The sequence below is a fragment of the Accipiter gentilis genome, chromosome 26 (assembly GCF_929443795.1).
Source record: "Accipiter gentilis chromosome 26, bAccGen1.1, whole genome shotgun sequence".
Taxonomy (NCBI): Eukaryota; Metazoa; Chordata; class Aves; order Accipitriformes; family Accipitridae; genus Astur; species Astur gentilis.
Genome location: NC_064905.1, coordinates 11558774 through 11578461, shown reverse-complemented (window position 1 = coordinate 11578461; position 19688 = coordinate 11558774). Strand labels below are relative to the sequence as shown.

At 42.7% G+C, this 19688-nt stretch overlaps 1 protein-coding gene across 1 annotated transcript in view; it reads right to left on the bottom strand.

Annotated features, from left to right (window-relative positions):
* Nucleotides 1-19373, bottom strand: part of ERGIC1 (endoplasmic reticulum-golgi intermediate compartment 1) — a 61199-nt gene extending 41826 nt beyond the window's left edge. Inside the window, exon 1 of the mRNA XM_049829263.1 lies at nt 19258-19373. Within this exon, the coding sequence (XP_049685220.1) occupies nt 19258-19277 (20 nt within the window). The 5' untranslated portion in view covers nt 19278-19373. The remainder of the gene's footprint in view (nt 1-19257) is intronic.
* Between the last annotated feature and the right edge of the window lie 315 nt (nt 19374-19688).

The window sequence follows — 19688 nt, the reverse complement described above, 5'->3', positions numbered from 1 at the left end:
CTTTTGCCACCGGCTTCTTGCCTGTGTCACAGAGCTTAAAGCCATTTCAGGGGATCACTTACACTGTCCTGGGAAGAGAAAAGAACAAGGATTAGACACGACAGATGATTTGTAATGTATGAGGGAGGAGGCCATGGAGCTGTATGCATGGTAAAGGTGAACAGGTTTTACTTGCCTTCAGGTCAGATGTTCCTGCAAGCACCTGCAGTAAAAATTCCAATAAGCCTCCAGGTTCCTGAGGCATTGGTCACTTGGAAGAGTATTTGTACCCTGGGAACAGAGAAGAACCTCATGCTCGTATATTGCAAAAGCTGCCTCACAGATTTCTGATACTGGCACATTCAAAGCAGTGGAAGACATTACTAACACTGGAGGAAGACTGGATGTTCAGAAAGGTTATACCAGCCAGCTCATAATGCAGTGAGACAAACTGTACTACACTGTGAATATCCACTTTGATAGTCTTGTAGTCATATCCTAAACGACCATGAGAAACCAGGGTGTAGATTTACAGCATGTTGACCGCCTTGGAGTAACTGCTAAGTGAACTCTCTTAACCTGCAGTACTGTGCAGCACTTTACGCTGCTTTCATGCAGGGATACATTACTTGACACTTACAAAGCATGCATACGTACAGTTTCCACAGGACAGCCAGCACATTGTTTATATATAGCTTTTGGCAACTTTCTTCCTTTGCTCAGAAAGGTGAGACTTGTAAGGTGAAGTAATATCTTTGAGTTAATCAGCTGACATAGCTGTGGAGTGGAAACAACAAACTTTCTGCTAGGAAAGTTCTTCCTCCAGGTCATATGTATCCTCATAAAGGGAAGGCTGGACCTTGCAATACCAGAACACAAGGCTAAAGATAGAACTAGGCTGTCATCAGTATAACAAAGGAATTTCCTGACACATCTAGTGTATCTATTGTCTCTTCTTTCAATGGAAAGCATAGATGCAAACAAAGAAATAAAAAAAAAGGCTGTTTGGCAATGTCAGAGTTTCACAGGAACCAACATTCATAACTAACATGAGGGAATGCTACAATACTTTCTTCTCAATCCAATACTGAAAAGACTTAACAAAAAACTTTCTCAACTTCCTGACGGGAATGTCAACAAACTGGTAAAACAGCACTGTAAAGAAGAGCAGCACAAGGATCATTCCTAAATAGGTTAAAACAGAGAATTCGCAAACCTTAGCATGATTAAGACAGGTCTGAGGCAGAACTCCGGCTGTCTGATGGACAGGTGTGCAACAGTTCTCTCAGAAATACAGAAATTACGTGTCTCATTGCAATTGCACAAGTGGATGGTGAGGTAAAATTGCAGATGGGTGCACCTCAATGGAGCCAAACAAAAGGATGACAGATTTCAAGTGCCAGTAAGTATTAGAAGGACTTCAAAAGCTATATCTAGACTAATATGGGCTGTTGCTATTAAAAATTTTTTTCTTCAGACAGAAGTATATGCTCTTCATGTTCACTTTTCAGGACCTCCTAGAACCACAGAAAGCATCAAAATGTTTAAGAAGCCAGAGCCAGATGCATTAGTGCTCATCTGAGTGGGACAACCACAAAAAAAATCATGTCCAAGGCTGGCTACGCAGAGCCAATGGTAGGTCAAACCCAAAAGAAAGAAGCAAGCTGACATTGTCAGCCCTTGGGTGATTCCTGACTTTCCTTTCAAATCTATGTGACTGACAGCACAAGATGGGTGATAGGGAGGGCAGAAGATGCCTACCTAGACACTGTTTTTTTCTAGAGGAGATACTTCAAGTGCCTGCCCTGAGAACAGGGATGAGCTCACCCCCTCAGCAGGAGCTGCTATGAGCAGGGCTTCCTGCCAGGGTGTGCTTTATATACACCTGAACTGTTTCAAGTCTGGATCTGAAATATTTCAGGAAATGAAGTAATAAATACATTATTTCACTGAAGATTACCACCCCTCCAAACAGAAAAATCCTCTCTGACATCTTTGGAGTCTGAAAAGAGCCTCAATAAAATACTGTAGTAGCATCTCTGTAAGATGCTGTTAACTTTTTAATGAGCAAGCAGCAAAGAACTTGAGGCAATTAAAAAAAAATACTACTTGTAAGTAGAACTAACTAGATGGTGGTTAAATTTGAATGTCTCGTAGCAAAGGGAAACTCTGATACCTAAAGGAGTTCATACCAGAAAAGGAAAAACACTAATTCCTCCTTCAGTCTACAGCATTTGTTGGAGTCCTCGAGTGGCCAGCCCTCCCTGGCACAAACAAAGGAGCAATGCACTGGCTGTGTCACCTAGGGCAGACATTCAGAGCACAGCTTATAAATCTCCCTATACTACTGACTCACTGTGTGGAGTCACTGCAAAGAGACAACAGATACTTCAAGCACTGTCTGTGGAGCACTGAAACACAATTCTGGAGTGAGCAGCAGTGGGATGTTTTCATGTACCCTTCTGCAAGGTCTGTTTTTACTGATTTAACTAAGGGGCAAAGGAAAGATCGTTTTGCAGCTCTCAGACTGTATTTTGGGTTCCAGTTAATCAAATAGCCAAGCAAAAGTGCAACACATTTACATGTGGCACTCGGTCACAGAACAGAATTCAGGCACCTTAAGTCAGCAGTGAACAGATTAATTTTCATCCCTTTCCACTCCTCAGATGATTCAGAAACTTAGCTTTAATACTCACAGAGGAAAAACATTTTTGTTCTTCAGGCAGATTATGTTTTTCCCCAGAAGAACTGAATATTTAAACATTAGTCTTCTTTCTGAAGCGCGCTGGCTCTATCATAGGTACTTCTGTAGCATGTACTGAAAGGGCATGGTGTTTAGAGGGCATGATCATTCATTACAGCAAATGACACTTCTGATGTCAAAGATTAAAAAAGAAAATAAAAAATCAGTATAATGGCTGACATTCCACCTTTAGCAGGTCAATGGTGGCGTAAATACATCATGTCATCTTGTCTTAGCAGCAAGGGTCCATGGCTGTGATTCACACAGAAGAATGTGGGTGTTGAAACAACGCTTGATTCTCCACCTCCCATATTAACCAGGTTTTAGAAGTGGCATCTATTTTTCAGCAGATACCACAATTGAAGTTGAGGTCACCAGTTCCTGGTGACATTACTCACTCTCAATAATGAGTCCAGTGCACAGCGAACAACTACCTTAATTTTATTACACATCAGTAGCTTTGAGATCTCTCTGAAAAAAAGAGATCGCCTGGTGCTGCTGAACCAATTTGCTTCATAAACAAATAACTTGAAGTGACTTGCAAGAACAACATGTTTAACAGCAGAAACATAACTTCACTATTAAGTTAACCAAACAAATGACAATTCTATAGCAGATTTGACTAAACTAGACAAAGGGGGAATTATCGAGTACAGATACAAAAAGTTAACTTTGAAAATACTATAAAGATTATGTTGTTACTGCAATAAGAAATTTGAAGAACTGTGGAGCAAGTGTTTGTATTCCAACACACTGCATGTTGGAGATCCAGTGCTGGACAAATGCTCATTCATTTTGAGTAGGGAGCAACATATCTATCATAATCTATCAGATACCATAACGTCTCTCAAAGAGAAGAAAAAGGGTGTGTGGGAGATGTCCTTAGGGTTTCCAAGATGCCAGGGAAAACCCAGATAAGAAAAAGCCAAATGGTGAAGCCCCACACCCTGAATTGTCCCAAAGGAGTTTTAGGGTCAGCAAAAATTCCATCCCTGACTGCTTTCTTCTTGGTAAGAAACAAGACTGTTCTAAGAAACACACAAAAGAGAAAGGCAAGGCACCTATGACATAGACAGAGGGACAGGTTGGTTATCTGAAGAAATGAAGAGTAATACACCCTCCCAAGCTGAGATGGCTTCCTAGATCAACAAAAGCCCTTGGTCAAGTGCTCAAGTTTAAATAGCAGCACGAAGGAGCACAGAAATAATAAACCCTGTCTTCAGTGGCAGTTGGCACTTCAGTGGGAGGCTGCGGGGCATTGATATGGGCTGTAACACTCAGATTTCCGTTGAGATTCCCTCTTCTCACACAATATTTACGTATCTGCAGTACAGGTTAATTCACTCCCAAGATAGCTGCGTAAGTCAGAAAGCAGGAATAAATCTGCCTTTTTAGAACCTTTTCAAAAACACAACTGAGTCACACTAAAACCACTGACCCTTTTGTACACCACGAAAGCAAGCTCTAAAACCTGGCATGGCAGCTAACACTGAATTTGTAGGCAAATCTCTCTGCTCCACAAAGTGAAACAAGATTAGGCTGGCCTTTTAAGAACTACTTCATGCAAGAAATGTTTCCTTGCCACTGCACAGGGCAATACAAGCCGGTTAAAGCAGTTTTCAAAGCTTGTTTCCCCTTCTGCTTCTGCTCATGTGCTGGTAATGCCCTTACTCAGTTTAACAGCAAGTAGCAAACTGGAGCATACATTCAAGTGCAATATTGCTGCTGGTTTTTCCCATTTGTCAAGTCCTTCTTGCAAACCAATGAAAAGTAGATCAGAGTATGGCTGCAGGCCTCAAACGTTAAGAATCTGAGAAGGCATGATGTCAATATTTCTCCACACACACCAATTCCTGACTTATGTTACAAAGAGCTCGCCTGTTTCTTACAAAGTCCGTTCATTACGTACTCACCAGTAAATGGACTTACAACGTGGAAGAAAGAATTTCTACCGTTACACACTGTACTTGCTGCATTCAAGAAATATAATGACACAGAGGTATCCCATGCAGAGTAAACACATTAAGTTTTAAGAAACTCACTCTTAAAAAAAAAAAAGGTGCTTTTTGTCGAAAGAATATAAAGCACTCTATTCATTAATTTTACTGGGTTTCTTTTTCAGGTGGATAGAAAAACTGCTGCACAGTGCATTTGTAGTAATGTACATTCATTCAAAACAACAATCCCAGACTGCTTTTGATGAAAACTACACATACTGTGGAAGGTACACAAAGAGCAAGGCAGCTGCCAAAACACAACCTTGGACAGTCAAGCCTACGCCAGCATCCATTTAATCTTCAATAGGAGTTATCTTGAGGCAGCTCTGCCTGATAACAGGTTAGAAAACATCTAGTGTCTTCTCTTCTTTGAGAGCATCTACCATTTAGACATTCTAAATAAATTAATTTTTAGGCTGATAACAGGTTAGAATACTAGGGTGTTCTCTTCTTTGAAACCGTCTACCATTTAGACATTCTAAATAAACTCATTTTTAGGCCACATCCCTCCAAATAACACCAGACTCTAATTACTTCATGTAGACATCAGTGAATCCAGCCAACTAAGAATTTCTATTCAGCTGCCATTAAAGAGAGGAATCATCCTTAACTTTGAGAAGGATTAATCTTCCCTGGAGACAAGGACATAACCTTGGGATTTGTCACTCTACACACCTCTGTTCTTCCTCTTACCATTTCCTATCTGCCTCCTCCAACATTTCTGTTATATTGTTGTATTACAGACATATGATTCAGAGAGCAGAGATGGTTGGTTCAATCACCTTTATTTGGTTCCCCAGAGGAGCTATAGATCTGATGCAGAGACAGGCAACCAGCTCTTCCCACAAGATTTTTATAACTGCATCTATTTTTAAGTTTGTCATTTCACGACAGAAGAGGTGCATTAGCAGTTCAGGAAACCAAGGTGGGTGTGAAGTGGGGAGAGGAGAACGAGCAACCTCAACCCCACTTCAGGAAACATGTTTAAGTGCACATGAAATGACCTGGAACGATGGCTCTGAAGAGTTTTCAACCAGTCCACAGCATGGGCTACCGCACAACTTTCTCTCCTCGTATTACTGCTGCTACCACCTCTGGAAGAAGTGACCCTAGAGACAGCAAAAGAGTTTACATTTACAGACTATGATTCAATACCTGCTGCTATTAAAGCTCTTAGAAGAGATACCACTTAATAGTTGAGAATCCAGCAATTCACTTCACATAAAACGTTTTATCATTTATAAGGAGGACACTGGAAGCAGGAAGAAACTCAGTCATGATAAATACAAGTTGGATTAAGTCCATCTGACATTCAAAGATCACTGGGCACAAATAGACTCCACTTTCTCTCTCCAGGAAAACTTTAGTGGAGGTTGGTGTTACAAAGGGAAGATCAGAGTTTAATCACGATGTCTGTCTCAGAAGCTTCCTTCTGCCCTCCAAAATCAGCATAGCTTGGAGGCAGAAGGGGAAAGGGAAAAAAACAAAGCCACATTGGAGATGATCTATGTGAATTCATGGAATCAAAAGGAAGCTATGGAGAGACTGTTGTCACGGAGCAAGATCATTCAGGCTGGAGACTAATGGCAAAAGGGAAATGCCCTTCCTTTAGTACCCAGTGGTATTTCTAGAGAAACCTTCCCACCAATGGCATGCTGGTTTATGTCAAGGAGCATGTATATCTTTGTGATCTGCTGACTGCTCAGGCAAAGAGATGTCCATCATCTAACCAAAGCTTAAGAATCAGAAGTACAAAGTGCATAAGAGAAAACCTCTGTCCCCAACAGCTCAAGATAGCTTGGGGTCTGTGTTCACTGAGTTGTTTTAGAGGTTTCATGAAGCAACTCAGCAAAAGAGCTGGCTTATAGAGAGCACCCACTGAAACACCCAGTAACTGGCACTCCCCATCCACCTCCCCATATTCCACAACACAAATATGAGGTAAAACAGATTCTCAGGCTGTAGCTACTAGACTAAGAAGGGAAGAAATTGCTGCCCCAGGACTTTATCTCTCACTGCTTCTTCAATTGAAACAGACATTAAAAAAAAAAAATTACAAGGTGCTAGAAAAACTAAGAGAAACTAGGAAGGCATATAGAATACTCCAATGCTACTAGAAGGACAAAAGATTTTAAACCAAAAAATCAAATGCCTTACCCAAGAGCTTAAAAAAAAAGAAAACAAAGGTGTTTAACAGGCAGCAAGTGTTCCTCTGTTTCCTTGGGTCACTGCTCTCAAATAATGACTTGGGACAATTCATCCCCCTTTGTCAACAAAGCTGCCTTAACAGCCCTTGAGTGCTGGGCAGTAGGAGCAGGTCAACCACACCAACTGAACAGCACAAGACATCAGGCACTCAGCTGTAGGTAGCTTTTAACCTCTTCAGGGGCCATTTAACTCTAAATAAAAACAAGCAGGCTTATACACACATCCTCACTTCACCAAACACAGACAGGTACCTCTAACACAGAGTGTACCTTTCTGGCTTTGTTCCTTCCTACAAAGCACATCAGACACTTGCAGTAAGATCTTTAAAGCAAAGCTGTTACTTTTGTATAATGGATAAATCTAAAAACACCAATTTAGTTTTCAGTGTGACTCTTCAAGCTGAGGGAAACATAAAGGTAGAACAAACAGTACAGCTGAGTCAGGTTTGCCCACATAGTGCTCTTTTGATTAACAAAAAATCATCTACTTAAAAAATAAAATCCCAGGCACCTGTTTGAAGTTGTTGTTGGGGTGGGGGGGGGACACGACTTTTATTGTTCACAGTTGTTAAAACCATACCTAGAACTACTGTGGCCAGGATCAGAGAGAAAAAGATAAACCTCTTCTTTTGTTAAATTGATTTTAATTCCACTGTGTAACAGCAGGCTGACTCCTAGGGTATGCAGAGATGGCCTGAAACACCAGTTACCCCATTCCATGTGCCTAACGACAGAATATTTGAAATAATCAACACAGTACAGAAGATGGCCCTGGAGAACAGGTAGTATCTGGGACAATGGTGATAAGTAACAAGTGGGGCAAGACTCCCCTCTGCCTAGTGACCCTGAGGGGGGTTGGACATCATCAGACTCCACTGGGATAGAGGAGAGGAATGAGCAGACGGCTGGGCAGGTGACACAGGAGACTACTCACTAATTTTGTGGGCTGGATTATGTACCCCACGTGCTTGAAAGCTGCTACAAAAAAAAAGTCAGATCCGGTCTGACTAGCAGTTTGGAGCAAGTCCCTAAACTAGGAAAGCATGGCCTTGAGAGAAGATGCAACCCATAAGTAAGAGGGCTAGAGACCTCTGAACTACAGAGAGAAGGAAGCTATCTGAACCGCCATGTTCCCTCCAAGGTAATGTCAGAACACAGGAGGGTCTCTTTCTCTCAGGGACACTCAAAAGAGCATTAAAGTCAAATGACAACACTTACAGCTTAGAAATTCTGTCAGAATAAATTCTCTTGCATTATTTTGTTTTGTTTTTAATTGGGGAAACATCAAGAGCAGCATGTCTTTTTAAGTAAAACCTCTCTTACTTTACAACAGCAGTGACTTCCAACTCCCTACGCATTTTCAATTCCTTATGGTCCTCGCTGTACCTGTGCTGGACAAAAATCCAGAATTTTGTTTCACAGATCTATCAAAGAAAGAATTTCTACAGACCAGTAAATTTACTCTGAAACAGTCCGAAGCAAGTAGAAGTGCCTTATTCTAATGCCTTCCTTGATACATGTATAGGAAGCACTGATTTTTCTATTTTTATGGAGAAATATTAGTTCGAGATTTCATTCTGACATCCTTTCTTTAGATCATGCTCTTTTCTTCCCATCCAAAGGCGTGTACTCGACAATCTCTGCAAGAACACTCAGCTCCTACACAATCCAGCACAGATAACAAGTAATAACTCTTCTTCCAACAAAGTAGGTGGAATCTATTGCCCTGTTTTACAGAGGGGAAAACCAATAGCAGGAAGTCAGCAGCAGGGGAAGAAAATAGGAACTACTGACTCTGAGCACTTCATTTTGCTATTGTTAATTCTTTGTTTAAATTAAATTTCTATGTTTGCTGTCTGCTGGCAGATGAGAACATAATGTGCAGAGAGCAGCTCAGGACAGCTTCTGGGACAGCCATGCTGCGATCCCGTGGATGGGATGCAGCAGTGGGAGCCAGCAGACCTGAATTCTGTTCCGCTTCCAGCACTGACTCACTGCCTAATTTCTGTTCCAGTCAATTAAATCTTTCTTCTTCATCTTCTTCATTTTGCAGAGCAGCACCTGGTAACATTTGCTCACCTTTCAGCAAGCACGTTGAAATCTACAGATGAAAAACTGCAAATATATGAAGTATCAAAGTTCCAACTTTTTTGAAGATCTGTACAAGGAAAGATGCAGAAGATGGTCTTATGAAAACAAACTGGATGTGCACTGCCACAGCTAAGCCTTGGTTCAGTAACAGGGTTGTGCCTAGAGTGCTTATTTACGAACAATCTTGATCAGGAACGGTTTTGTGAATTAGGACACAAACTTCAAAGCATGTGAAAAGTAAAATTAGTGATCCTGTTAATCTCAGTTTCACACAGAAAGTAAACACTGAATATACAAATACCAAAGCTTGGCCCTGAATGTCAGTTCAAGATGCAAATACAGATTCAAAGCAGGACTAATAAGCCGATACTTGTAAATACCAAGCAGTTATTAACACATTTTATAAGATTAACACCTGCGTAACAGCAGATAATATACAAACATCATTAAGTAATCAGCTAGTCCTCATTTACACACAATAGGATATTAACACACATACTGCAGAAGCTGAGCTTTAATGGACAAACTCTCAAGGCTTCAAAATTGCATGGGGAACTGCTTAATCCTGAACTACTTTAAGCAAGCTCTGATATGTGAAGGACTGGACAAGGAGGTAGAAGGGCTAATGTAGTTTTAAACTAGTTTATCTGTACTGCAAGCAGGTGAAGACTGCAATTTTCAAATTCTGTATGACTGAGTTTTCACTCACAACACCACACCAGTTTTGAAAGCATGATCCTCCACATAGTATTTTTTTTTGACCTGCTGACTCTCCACACTTTTAAGCCCGGGAGTGAAATGTAGGAATAGGCTTCCTTGCCAGCCAGCTCCTCCCTCTTAATTCTAGTTCCAAGAACATAATGAAACTAACAGAGGAAGTTTCTGAAACAAGGAGGAGTACTGAGAACAAGAAAACAAGGTTAGCTGGGAGGACTGTCATTAATTATATAATCCAGCCTTTGGATAACTGGACATTTAGGGAAAGGGGCTGAGAGAATGTTGGAGGCATCAGCCTCTGCAGCATTATGTCATCTGGTCTGCTAGTTACTTAGCAGGTACAGACTTTGTACAGGGAAAAAAAAAGAAAAAAACAAACCCATTTATTTCTAGGACAAAAGACTATGAATCCTGACAACACTTGCAGAAAGAGGGCACAAAAAATGAATACATTCTGCTCCTGTTTCAATTGGTTTCTTTCCAAGGAGCTCATTCTGTTTTCTCCCTTCTGCCAGCCTCCCCTACTCCATTGTGCTGTCCCACATAACACCTTTTTGTCAACTATGTTCTAAATTTTGTGCTCTTATTGTTTCAGTGCATAAGAAGCTCATTCTCTATTGCCCAGGAATGCAGAGCAGTTGCTATTGCTGAAATATGCCAAAAGTGCAAACTATTTTAGGTGGCACTAAAGAATGGAAGAGAGGAAGCCGTACATCGCATTTTTTTCAAAAGAAATGTTAGGCTCAAACATATTTCAAAGGTAATTAGGAGGAGGAAGGTATTTATAATCTCAAATACTCAATGGTGGAGTCTTGCCAGCAAACATTTTATTTCCTTTTAGGCAGTGAAAGCAGGTGTCAAAATGAAGGATGGAAGAGAAATGTATTTTTAATAAAGTGAGAAAACTATACTCTGCTTCATCAAAACAGGAGAAAAGTGTCATGAAGAAAAAATGTTCAAGTAAGGGGACTGGTATTTAAAGGGATCCAGCCCTTCTCTGTATTCTGGAGATGAGAGAGAATGGAGGCAGAGAGACTGGGGAACAGGATTAAACATATATGGCTGCTCCCCAAACTAAATTGTTCAGATACTTGAACGTCATAAGTAGACTGTAACCCTTCCTGTCCCGGAGGCTTCATCCCCCTTAAGCTCAGAGATTCTTGCTCTTGCAGCTCTCCAGCACACTCCAGCACCTCCCACCATCACATCCCCCAGACACTTCTTCCACTGCCATCCCTCACCTGTTCCCTCTTTTGTGAGGCACCCAGTCCTGAACATCTCTCTTTCCCAACTCAAGACCTGCCAGCTCAGATTCCTCTACCTTCTGCCATGTTCCTCCAGCTCCATCTCACTGCCCACAGCTGCTGGTTCCCAGTATTGCCAGTGCTACTGGCTGCAGTAACCAGCTCATCAGCCCTCCCCACAGACACAAAGTCCTAATCTCTAGCAGACACTGAACAAAATTTAAAGTTGTACTGTGATTTCCAAGAAATTACCTACATAAAACTCAGAGCATAACCAGGTCACTGCTATGGAAAGAAAGAGTTGTACCATAGTCCTTCCCACAGCTTCTAGGAATCACAAAATATTAAGACTCCATTGCTGCCTTGTACTGCTGAACACCTTGAAACAAGAACTGGTAAGATTAATTTAGTATCAGAACTGCGCAAATTTTGTTTGTGGAAGCTGCTTTCTGAAAGGTTTAAGTACAGCTGCACTAGGACAGCACACAAATCAGATCTGTACAAAACAGCATGAACAAATACAACATCTGGGGAAGAAAAAAAAAAGGGGGGGGGGGAGGGAACGTGTGAAGAAAATAGCTCCATCTTCATAAGGCTTCCCTCAGAAGTACACAGGCCAATCCATACCTTACTGCATGACAGAGATTTCTCCATATCAATAAGGGAAACTCCTAGATGGCTGCGAGGCTCACCATCTCACATTGGACCAGGCCAAGAAAACCACTCCAAGGAAAAATCATTCAGCCACTGCTCTGTCAAGTGAGTGAGCAAAGTAAGGTCCCCTTGAAACAATCAGTAACTGAGACTCAGAATGGGATTGCTACTTGCCTGAAGCTGACAAGAGTTAAGAATAGCAGAACCCTGACTTGAGAGAGTAGACAATAGCATTCATTGCTGTGTACACACACAACACCAAGTCTGCCTTCTCCTCCAGAGCAATTTCTATTGGACAAAAGCCATTCTTAATACACAAGATTTAGTGGCAAAAAACCATACCTTTTCCCAGAGCATCCAGCAGGGATTCAAATATATTGTACTTTTTCAGTATCTAACCTAAGAATATCAATAAACCTGCAGTGACCAGTGCAGGTTCTCCTATTTATATTCCAGTCTAAGGAGATGAGAATTTCTGTCTATGCTTCTACAACTCAGTCCTATTTTTTAGTTGCATATAACTATTACCTACAAGCAAGTACAAGTCATACGCATCATCTGGCTTCCAAGTGAAGTTCCTGGTTTTGACTCAGTTTCTAAGAAACATCCATATTGATGCTACTCCACTAGAAAAACATGACTGATACAGACCCAAGATAGAGCTGCAACTTGTAGTTGGGGACCAGGTTTACCAGTGTTTGTTAGTCCAGATATAACTTGTTATAATGCAGCAGCCAGATTCAGATTTCAGTTCAGTAGGGTCACATTTGATTTAGAGTGACATGGAATCTGACTGAGGCTCTGAGACTTCACCTTTACCAGAAAACACAAAGTCATATTTACATTACTGGCTGCACTGGTGTTTTAGTGGGCTCTCCGACCTCGCTTTATTCACAGCACCCAGTGGTCTACAGAGATGGACAGCAATTAGGAAGCCAAGTGATCCTCCTTAGGATATGACTGTTAAATAAATACTAAGCAACCATGACTGCCTGAAATCCTGTTAGCAATGTTACATGCTTGTCCATATTAGCATAGCGTTTTGAAGGCTCTTCTATTAAATGCCAATCTTTCTGGCTTCTCTGGATTAAACTAGATACATCTCATTTGGAAACATCCTTAAAAACCAAACAAACAAAAAAGCAAACATCCAAACACACACAATTCAAATGCAGCAAATCGCACTGACTAGCTGCAGTCTTTACTTGTGTGTATCTGCTGTGATTACTACTAAAATACTCAAACATTTCAGTATAAGGAAGGTTTTGCAGATCGTGGCAAGATTGCGGTTAATTTTTTGGCAGAACAAGTTTTCCATTTTGGGGGCAGCTGGCTCCCTACAGGAATACCCAGACAACACTTCAGGGCTTGTGCTTGGATAGAAGACAAAAACCCAGATGACTCCACTATGTCTTTGTTCATTGCAAGACTGTTCTTTTCTCACCACCTCCACCAATTCGAATTACATGCCTAAAAAATACACATGCACACTTCAAAATACAAGCTCAACAACCTCCACAGCTTCTCAGTCCATGCTGGTGGTATTGCTTCAACTCTGTTTACAGTGTGATTCAGTCATTTTCACAGCAATGAACTATGATGGCATGAAGAAAGCATCTGTGTCATCAACAAGTGAACAAAGGAGGACAGTTAAAGTTCAGAAGGAACAATACAAAACTTTCCTACAAAGCCAGACCTTAATATTTCTGTACTTACTCAGGAAAAGTTTTCTACTCCAACTGTATTTTAAGAGAAATAATGCATTAGGGAGACTTAGGAAGAAATATTTACACACATGCACGCTATGTATAATCAGTTATTTGTGGCATAAACATCAATAGACTCTGTCTGTACAACTCTACTTGCCCATCTGACTGCTCTGACTGCAGAATAATTTCTCAGGTGCCCTCAAAGGGCTATTGTTGAAACAAAGTTAGTCATGGCACTGCCTGGCACCAAAATCAACTTTGGTGATTACGTAAAGTGGCAGCAATACCACTTGGAAGGCTTGTTTACCAGCGACATTGCACAATGTGAAGTGGAACATGCTTGCCAGACATGGCTGCAATTCAAGATGAAAATATGCTTGCAGAGTTACCAGGTGCTATGAAGTGGTCAGCTATCGCTTCAGTAGCTAGAGAGAAAAAGTGCAGGTCCCTGCCAAGAGTAGAGAGGCAACTATCTAACCAACACAGAACAATGTTACAGCCACTAGTTGTAAATGTAGACATTAATTTAGGAAGGGATGGCTACCAGCTCAATCACATATGGAATTTAAGATTTTGAGCAGCATTATTGTACAAGTGGCAACGTCAATGGGTATGGAAGTGAGCGTGACCATGCACAGCTTAGTACAGGGCACATGCAAACCTTTCTGATATGCCATTGCTACGTACGAACTAGTAGGCAAAACTCATCTCATCAGGAGTAGCCATAACAGACAGCCTTAGCTGTTTATTCTTCTCTCTTGTCCTCCCTGCACTGTTTCAGCCAAGAACACACCTACCTGCTGCTATCACCACAATGTACCTTCCATAGGAGAGGCACCATGAGCTCATTTGTTAAAGTAAGTTCAGCAAGTAATTTTGCGAAATGAACTGAAGTGTGTTAATGCAGTTAAACAACATGCTGGGAGGGAACAAGCAGGTGGATGGAGTACAGAGCACCACAACTGATGAGAAACGCAGAGCTGGTTGAGACTCCAAATTAAAACTCCTGAGCAAACATGTACATTTCCACTAACATTTGATATTTACTAGGCAGTGACAAAACATCATGTAGTCACCATTTCTCCTTAACAATTGGCAAATGTTCAAATGCAGGCTGAACAAGTCCCATGCAAGTTTAAGTGAGATTTGAGGAGTTACAGAAAAAAAATATAAGTCATGACCCTCACAAACCTATTGAAAGAAAAATGGTAGGATTACAAGAGACAGCTTTGTTCCTTCTTTTCATAAGCCTGAAGACTAAAATAAAGCTATTTTCTTTAGGCTCACAAGTGAATGAGAAATTGTTGTCCAAGGGGTTGCTTAGTTCAGAAAAGATTTTTCTCCTTAGCCTCCAAATCGCCTACAATCTACTGGTTTGCCCTTGTTAATCTGGTTGTGAATTGAAGGCCAACAAACAGACCTCCCTGATGTTGCTGAAGCAGTCTGTATCACCGGTTTTGCAACTGCACCAGGTCAGATGTCTTAAGCATCAGTTTGCCTATTAGCCATCGCAACTCTCAGGTCTAAATTAAAACCAAACATACTACCTCTCCTAAAGGCAATAAGGTTGGAAGTATGTCAGCTTTGGTTGAGACTGGACAATTTGATTTAAAAAAGACATACGGGAACCGAAGCAAAGACCTGTCTGTGTCCCAAAACAGCAAAAATGTTGTTTATATCTGAACCAGAATACCCACATAAAAAGTATCACTTATCACAGATGTGCCAAAGAACAGCTGACTGTGGGGGCCCATTGTACTGTGCAGATGGAATAACAGTCTTCACCGCAGAGAACTTCAACTCTAAATCAGCATTTAAATCTAAATCCCTTCTAAGCCTGGTTCCTTTCCCATGACCTCCAAAATCCAGGTATAACACAGTTACTTCATTGAGGTTATCAAGCTGTAAAAACCCAACAAAAAAAAAAATATCAAAGACACCCTCCCCCCCAAACCCTAATGAAAACATCACCATGATTAACTGTGGGAAATAAAGTCTTAATTTCTCAGTTAAATATAAAAATAAGGATTCACAGATATTTGCCATTCTATGCCAAAAATGTGGCCAGGGCACAACTGAGAATTGCCCACAATTAGAACAAAAACTTGACTTCCAAGCGGTCTATTTTAGTTTTTCTGTCTAATTGGTTAAAGCTACCAAAATAGTTCAGAAGTTTCAGTATCTGCTACAAACCTATCAGTAGCTCTTTCATGCAAACAGGCAGATGCCAAGAAAAGCCAACAGATTCAAGAAAACTTGCAGTAATGTTTCTCTCTACCATGTCCATGCCCAGTGCACAGTAGTCACTTCATTTTTACTCTTGTAATTCTCAGCACCAGAGCAGTCTGAAGTCCAGCATTGATGTTCACTGCTGAAGCTAAGCCTCCCTGCTTACTGGATCCCACAACATGTGAGAAACCTTCTGGCCCACAATCACCATTCAAGATGACCCAGGCTTACAGTTTAATCTAATTATGATTTCAACCATCCACAGATGCTGTAAGTACACAGGTGACACTGGGTCTTAAAGGCTTGAGGGGGAAATACCCTTTCAGCTCCAGCAATATAACTCAAAATCCCCAATCAAATAGGTATGAAGCTGTGCTGCTGACACAAGTTCTAACAAACCAGGAGTAGAGGCAACGAGGAAAAATCACTCTCTCTTGCAGCCAAATAGGTTTTAAAAAAATAAGAAAGAACCAGGCCTTCCAGAAATACAAACTGATTTAGTAGTTCTGTAGGAGGGCTGATGTCTTGTGACATGCACTGAACAGACCTGTACTGAAGGCTCCAATCTGGAAGCTGAAAACTTGGTTCCTTACCAATATCACAGCAGGACTGTATAAAGTAGTGCGAATGAAATGCTTTGAAAAATGAAAAGCATTAGGTAAGCACTAAGTATTATTAAAACCCTAAAGATACTTGGGACAGAATAATTATTATTCACTTGAAATTACTGTGAAAATATTATTTTATTTATAAATTAAATGCATTTTATATTAACAAAGGGAACTATTAATAAGCCAAGATAACAGAAGTCCTACAGAAAAAGAAAAAAAAAGTACAGTACAAAAAAGTACAAGTAACAAAACAAGCTGCTGCTATATCTGATACCAACCAATGTGCCTCAGACTCTCACCCATGGAGACAACTTCCAAGAAACATGTTCAAGCACTTTGGGTTCTTCAGTCTGGCCAAATATGAACCCATAAGTCTAGGAGATAGGAACACATGGACAGAAATGCTTTCTTTGACTTCTAGTTGTTGGAAGAAAAGGGACCTTTTTTGGTCATGGGCTGTTTCATTACTTGTCATTTGTGTCTCTATCTTCTCCAGATGAGACTGTGGCAACCTATTACTCCTACAAGAACCTATTTTGTGTGGAAACAGAGATCGAGTCCCAAACTTCTAGCTGGTCTACTATGGCCCTCTCTACAACTGATGTTAGCTGTCAATGTCCTACCACTCTAGATATCAAAAATAAAAGCTTTAAGTGAGGGAAGGATACAACAAAAAAAAGAACTTGCTTCCCCAAATGCCCTAGCAGAGCAGTGATTTCTTCAGATGCATTAGCAGCACAGACCAGTGAAATCTGTGGCCTCCAGAAGAACACAAGGCCTTTCCACTTGGAACCTCTGAATTTTGGACTCTAGAAGATACGTAGGGGCAATTTTAAAAGCTTCTTAACAATCCAACCCTCTAATCACACATAGGCATAACAACCACTTTAAAGTGTGTGCTAAAGACAGGGTGCCAAACTGTACCTGCCAAAGAGAACGTCCAGTTGAAAACTCTGAAAGAAAACCCTTGCATTTTACATGATGAAAAATGCAACCTCTTCATTCAGAAACTTGCTACAGGTGGTAACCTTATTTCTCTAAGAGCATTGTATTGTATGTTCTATAGCTGTCAGGAAGTAACTGTACATTTTTTTTTAATGTATGCATCATGCTTTGCCTATGACAATAAAATTTTCCAGCCTCAGCAGATTTTGTTCCACTGACTGCACAATGAACAAAAACCACAACAGCTAAAAGATAGTCTCTAACCTTTGCAAAAATTTTGGTCCTGAAATCTGTTCATGCTTCTAAAACAGGAAAGTGGTTTGTTGCGCGTGTCAGTAGTTTCTCTGTACCTTTAAATATAAATTTCTTGCTATCAATGGCAGTCTGTTAAAAATTCATCTTTGCAGAAAAGCTGAACTTCAGTAAGCTTACATTATTTCAGGTGCTTAGAAGTGTCTATTTCTAATCCTCCAATCTGAATGACAAAGAAGTTATTTGCAATTGTGAATCTTTAAAACGCAGATCTGAACTGATGCCTCTATGTTTTTGTAACTCATGAACACAAACTCCGCAACTCAACCTTTACTTAATGTCTTTGTTCCATTCCAAAGTGAAGCACTAGTGCTTCTTCTTAAGACGATTACTCCTGGTGAGCCAGTGTTTCCACATGCACATTCTGAGACCCAACAAAAATTACATTTTCAAAGACATCTGAAATAACATTTTCTTTATCTGCTACTACAAAGTGACAGCCACAACCCAGGATCCCTTATTGTTCAGGTATTGTACAAGTCTGAAAATAGACGGCAATGGGATTTGCAGCTGGCAGAATGTCTCCAAAGCTGAGAAGAATTTTTCTATCAAATTTTACGCAAAAGCAGAAACGAGGCTCTGGGCCCCGGATCCCACATGATCCAGCAGATGCTGTTTCCAGCTTCACCAAGTTTTCATTCAGAAGCAACTGCCTCCATGTTCAATAGTGCCCCATGGATCACATACAAGATCCTGTTAGCCTGTATAAATGAGAGGCCTGGTTTAGAATTACAGCAAAAATATAATACACAACTTTTGTTTGGGAGAACTGAAAAACTGCAATATCACCACTTCCCCCTGTCATCTCAAAGGGGTGCAAATGTATATGGTTCACGATGGCTTCTCATGATGAGAAGCATCAAGCAACAACTGTATCTCTCAACTCCCAAAAACATATTCTTTTTTATTGCAATATTAATGCTCTAGTAAAACCTACATGAGGAAACTCATCTGTGCGTCTTCCCCATGGCATCTATGAGTTTGGAAAGTTACAAATCTTTGGTTCCGGAAGGGCTTAAAAAGAAAAATGAATCCACAGTTGCTATTTCAGCTCCGTTTGAGTCAAAGAGGTCTTTTTCGCTTCTGCTTTGGTATCTGAAACTGACTGCTATGGCCCACAGGATGCAGGAGCCCCGCAGCAAGGCCAAGTCCCACAACCCACACCTGCTCCAAACGCCAAAACCAAAGGCGGAGGCGCAGACGTTGTTCCCCAGCCATCAGAGCCACGGCGTGCGCCTTTACTCGCACGCAGCCTCACCGTTACCAGCGACCTCCTAAAGCTGCTCTGGGACCTGTGGGAGGAGAAGGGGCCCAGCGCCTTCACCCCGACACCGGCTGCGGGGGCCTGCGCAACACCCGCAGCCTCGGCCCCCGGGGCCCCGCCGCTCCACCCGTCCTGCCCGGGGAGCTCGAAACTCCACACACCTCCTCTTCGCTTTGCACAACAGCGTTATAGAACAACACCCGCTCGCTGGGCAGAGCCTCCCAGTTTCCCACGTCCCTTGCCTGCCCGGACCTACTTCTCCCATCCAATCCATCCATCCACTCCATCCGTCCCTCCTCCCTCGGGCTTCACCTCGCCCGCAGCCGGTCACAGGCCCGGCCCTCGCCTCGCCGTTACGGGGCGGCCTCAGGCAAGCGGGGGGGGGGGGGGGGCTGCCGGGCGGGAGGGCGCCCACCGCCGCCCAGCGCTGCGCTGCCCCGGCCGGGGGCGGCGGGGCCGGGGGCGGCCGGGCGGGGAGCGGGCGGCCCCGCCGAGGGGGCGGGCGAGGCCCGGGCGCCGCGGGCGGGGGTGGGCGGTTCGCCCGGCCGCACTCACCTCCTGAAGTCAAAGGGCATGTTGGTGGCGGGCGCCGGGCAGGCTGCGGGCCCCGCCGCCCCCGGCCCCGGCTCTCGCCTCGCTGCCGCCGGCTGCAGGGCCAGGAAGTGACGGGCCCCGCCGCCGCGCAGCACCAGCCCATTGGGCGGCTGGAGCCGGCCGCCGCTTCCGCCGCCGGGTTACGGGCAGCGGCGGGACCGCCGGGCTCGGGGCCGGCGGGGTCGAGGGCTGCGGCCGGCCCCCGCTCCGCCAGCACCCCGCGGGCCTCGCCTGCCCCGCCGCGGCCCAGCCCGCCGCCTCGGCAGCACCCCGGGGCCCGCGGAGCTCCCCACGCCACCCCCGTGGCCTCCGGGGTCCCCTCGGCGCCCCGCAGCCGTGAGGGCTCACCCCACAGCTCTGCAGGCTCCCCCCCCCCCCCCGATGCCCCCTGG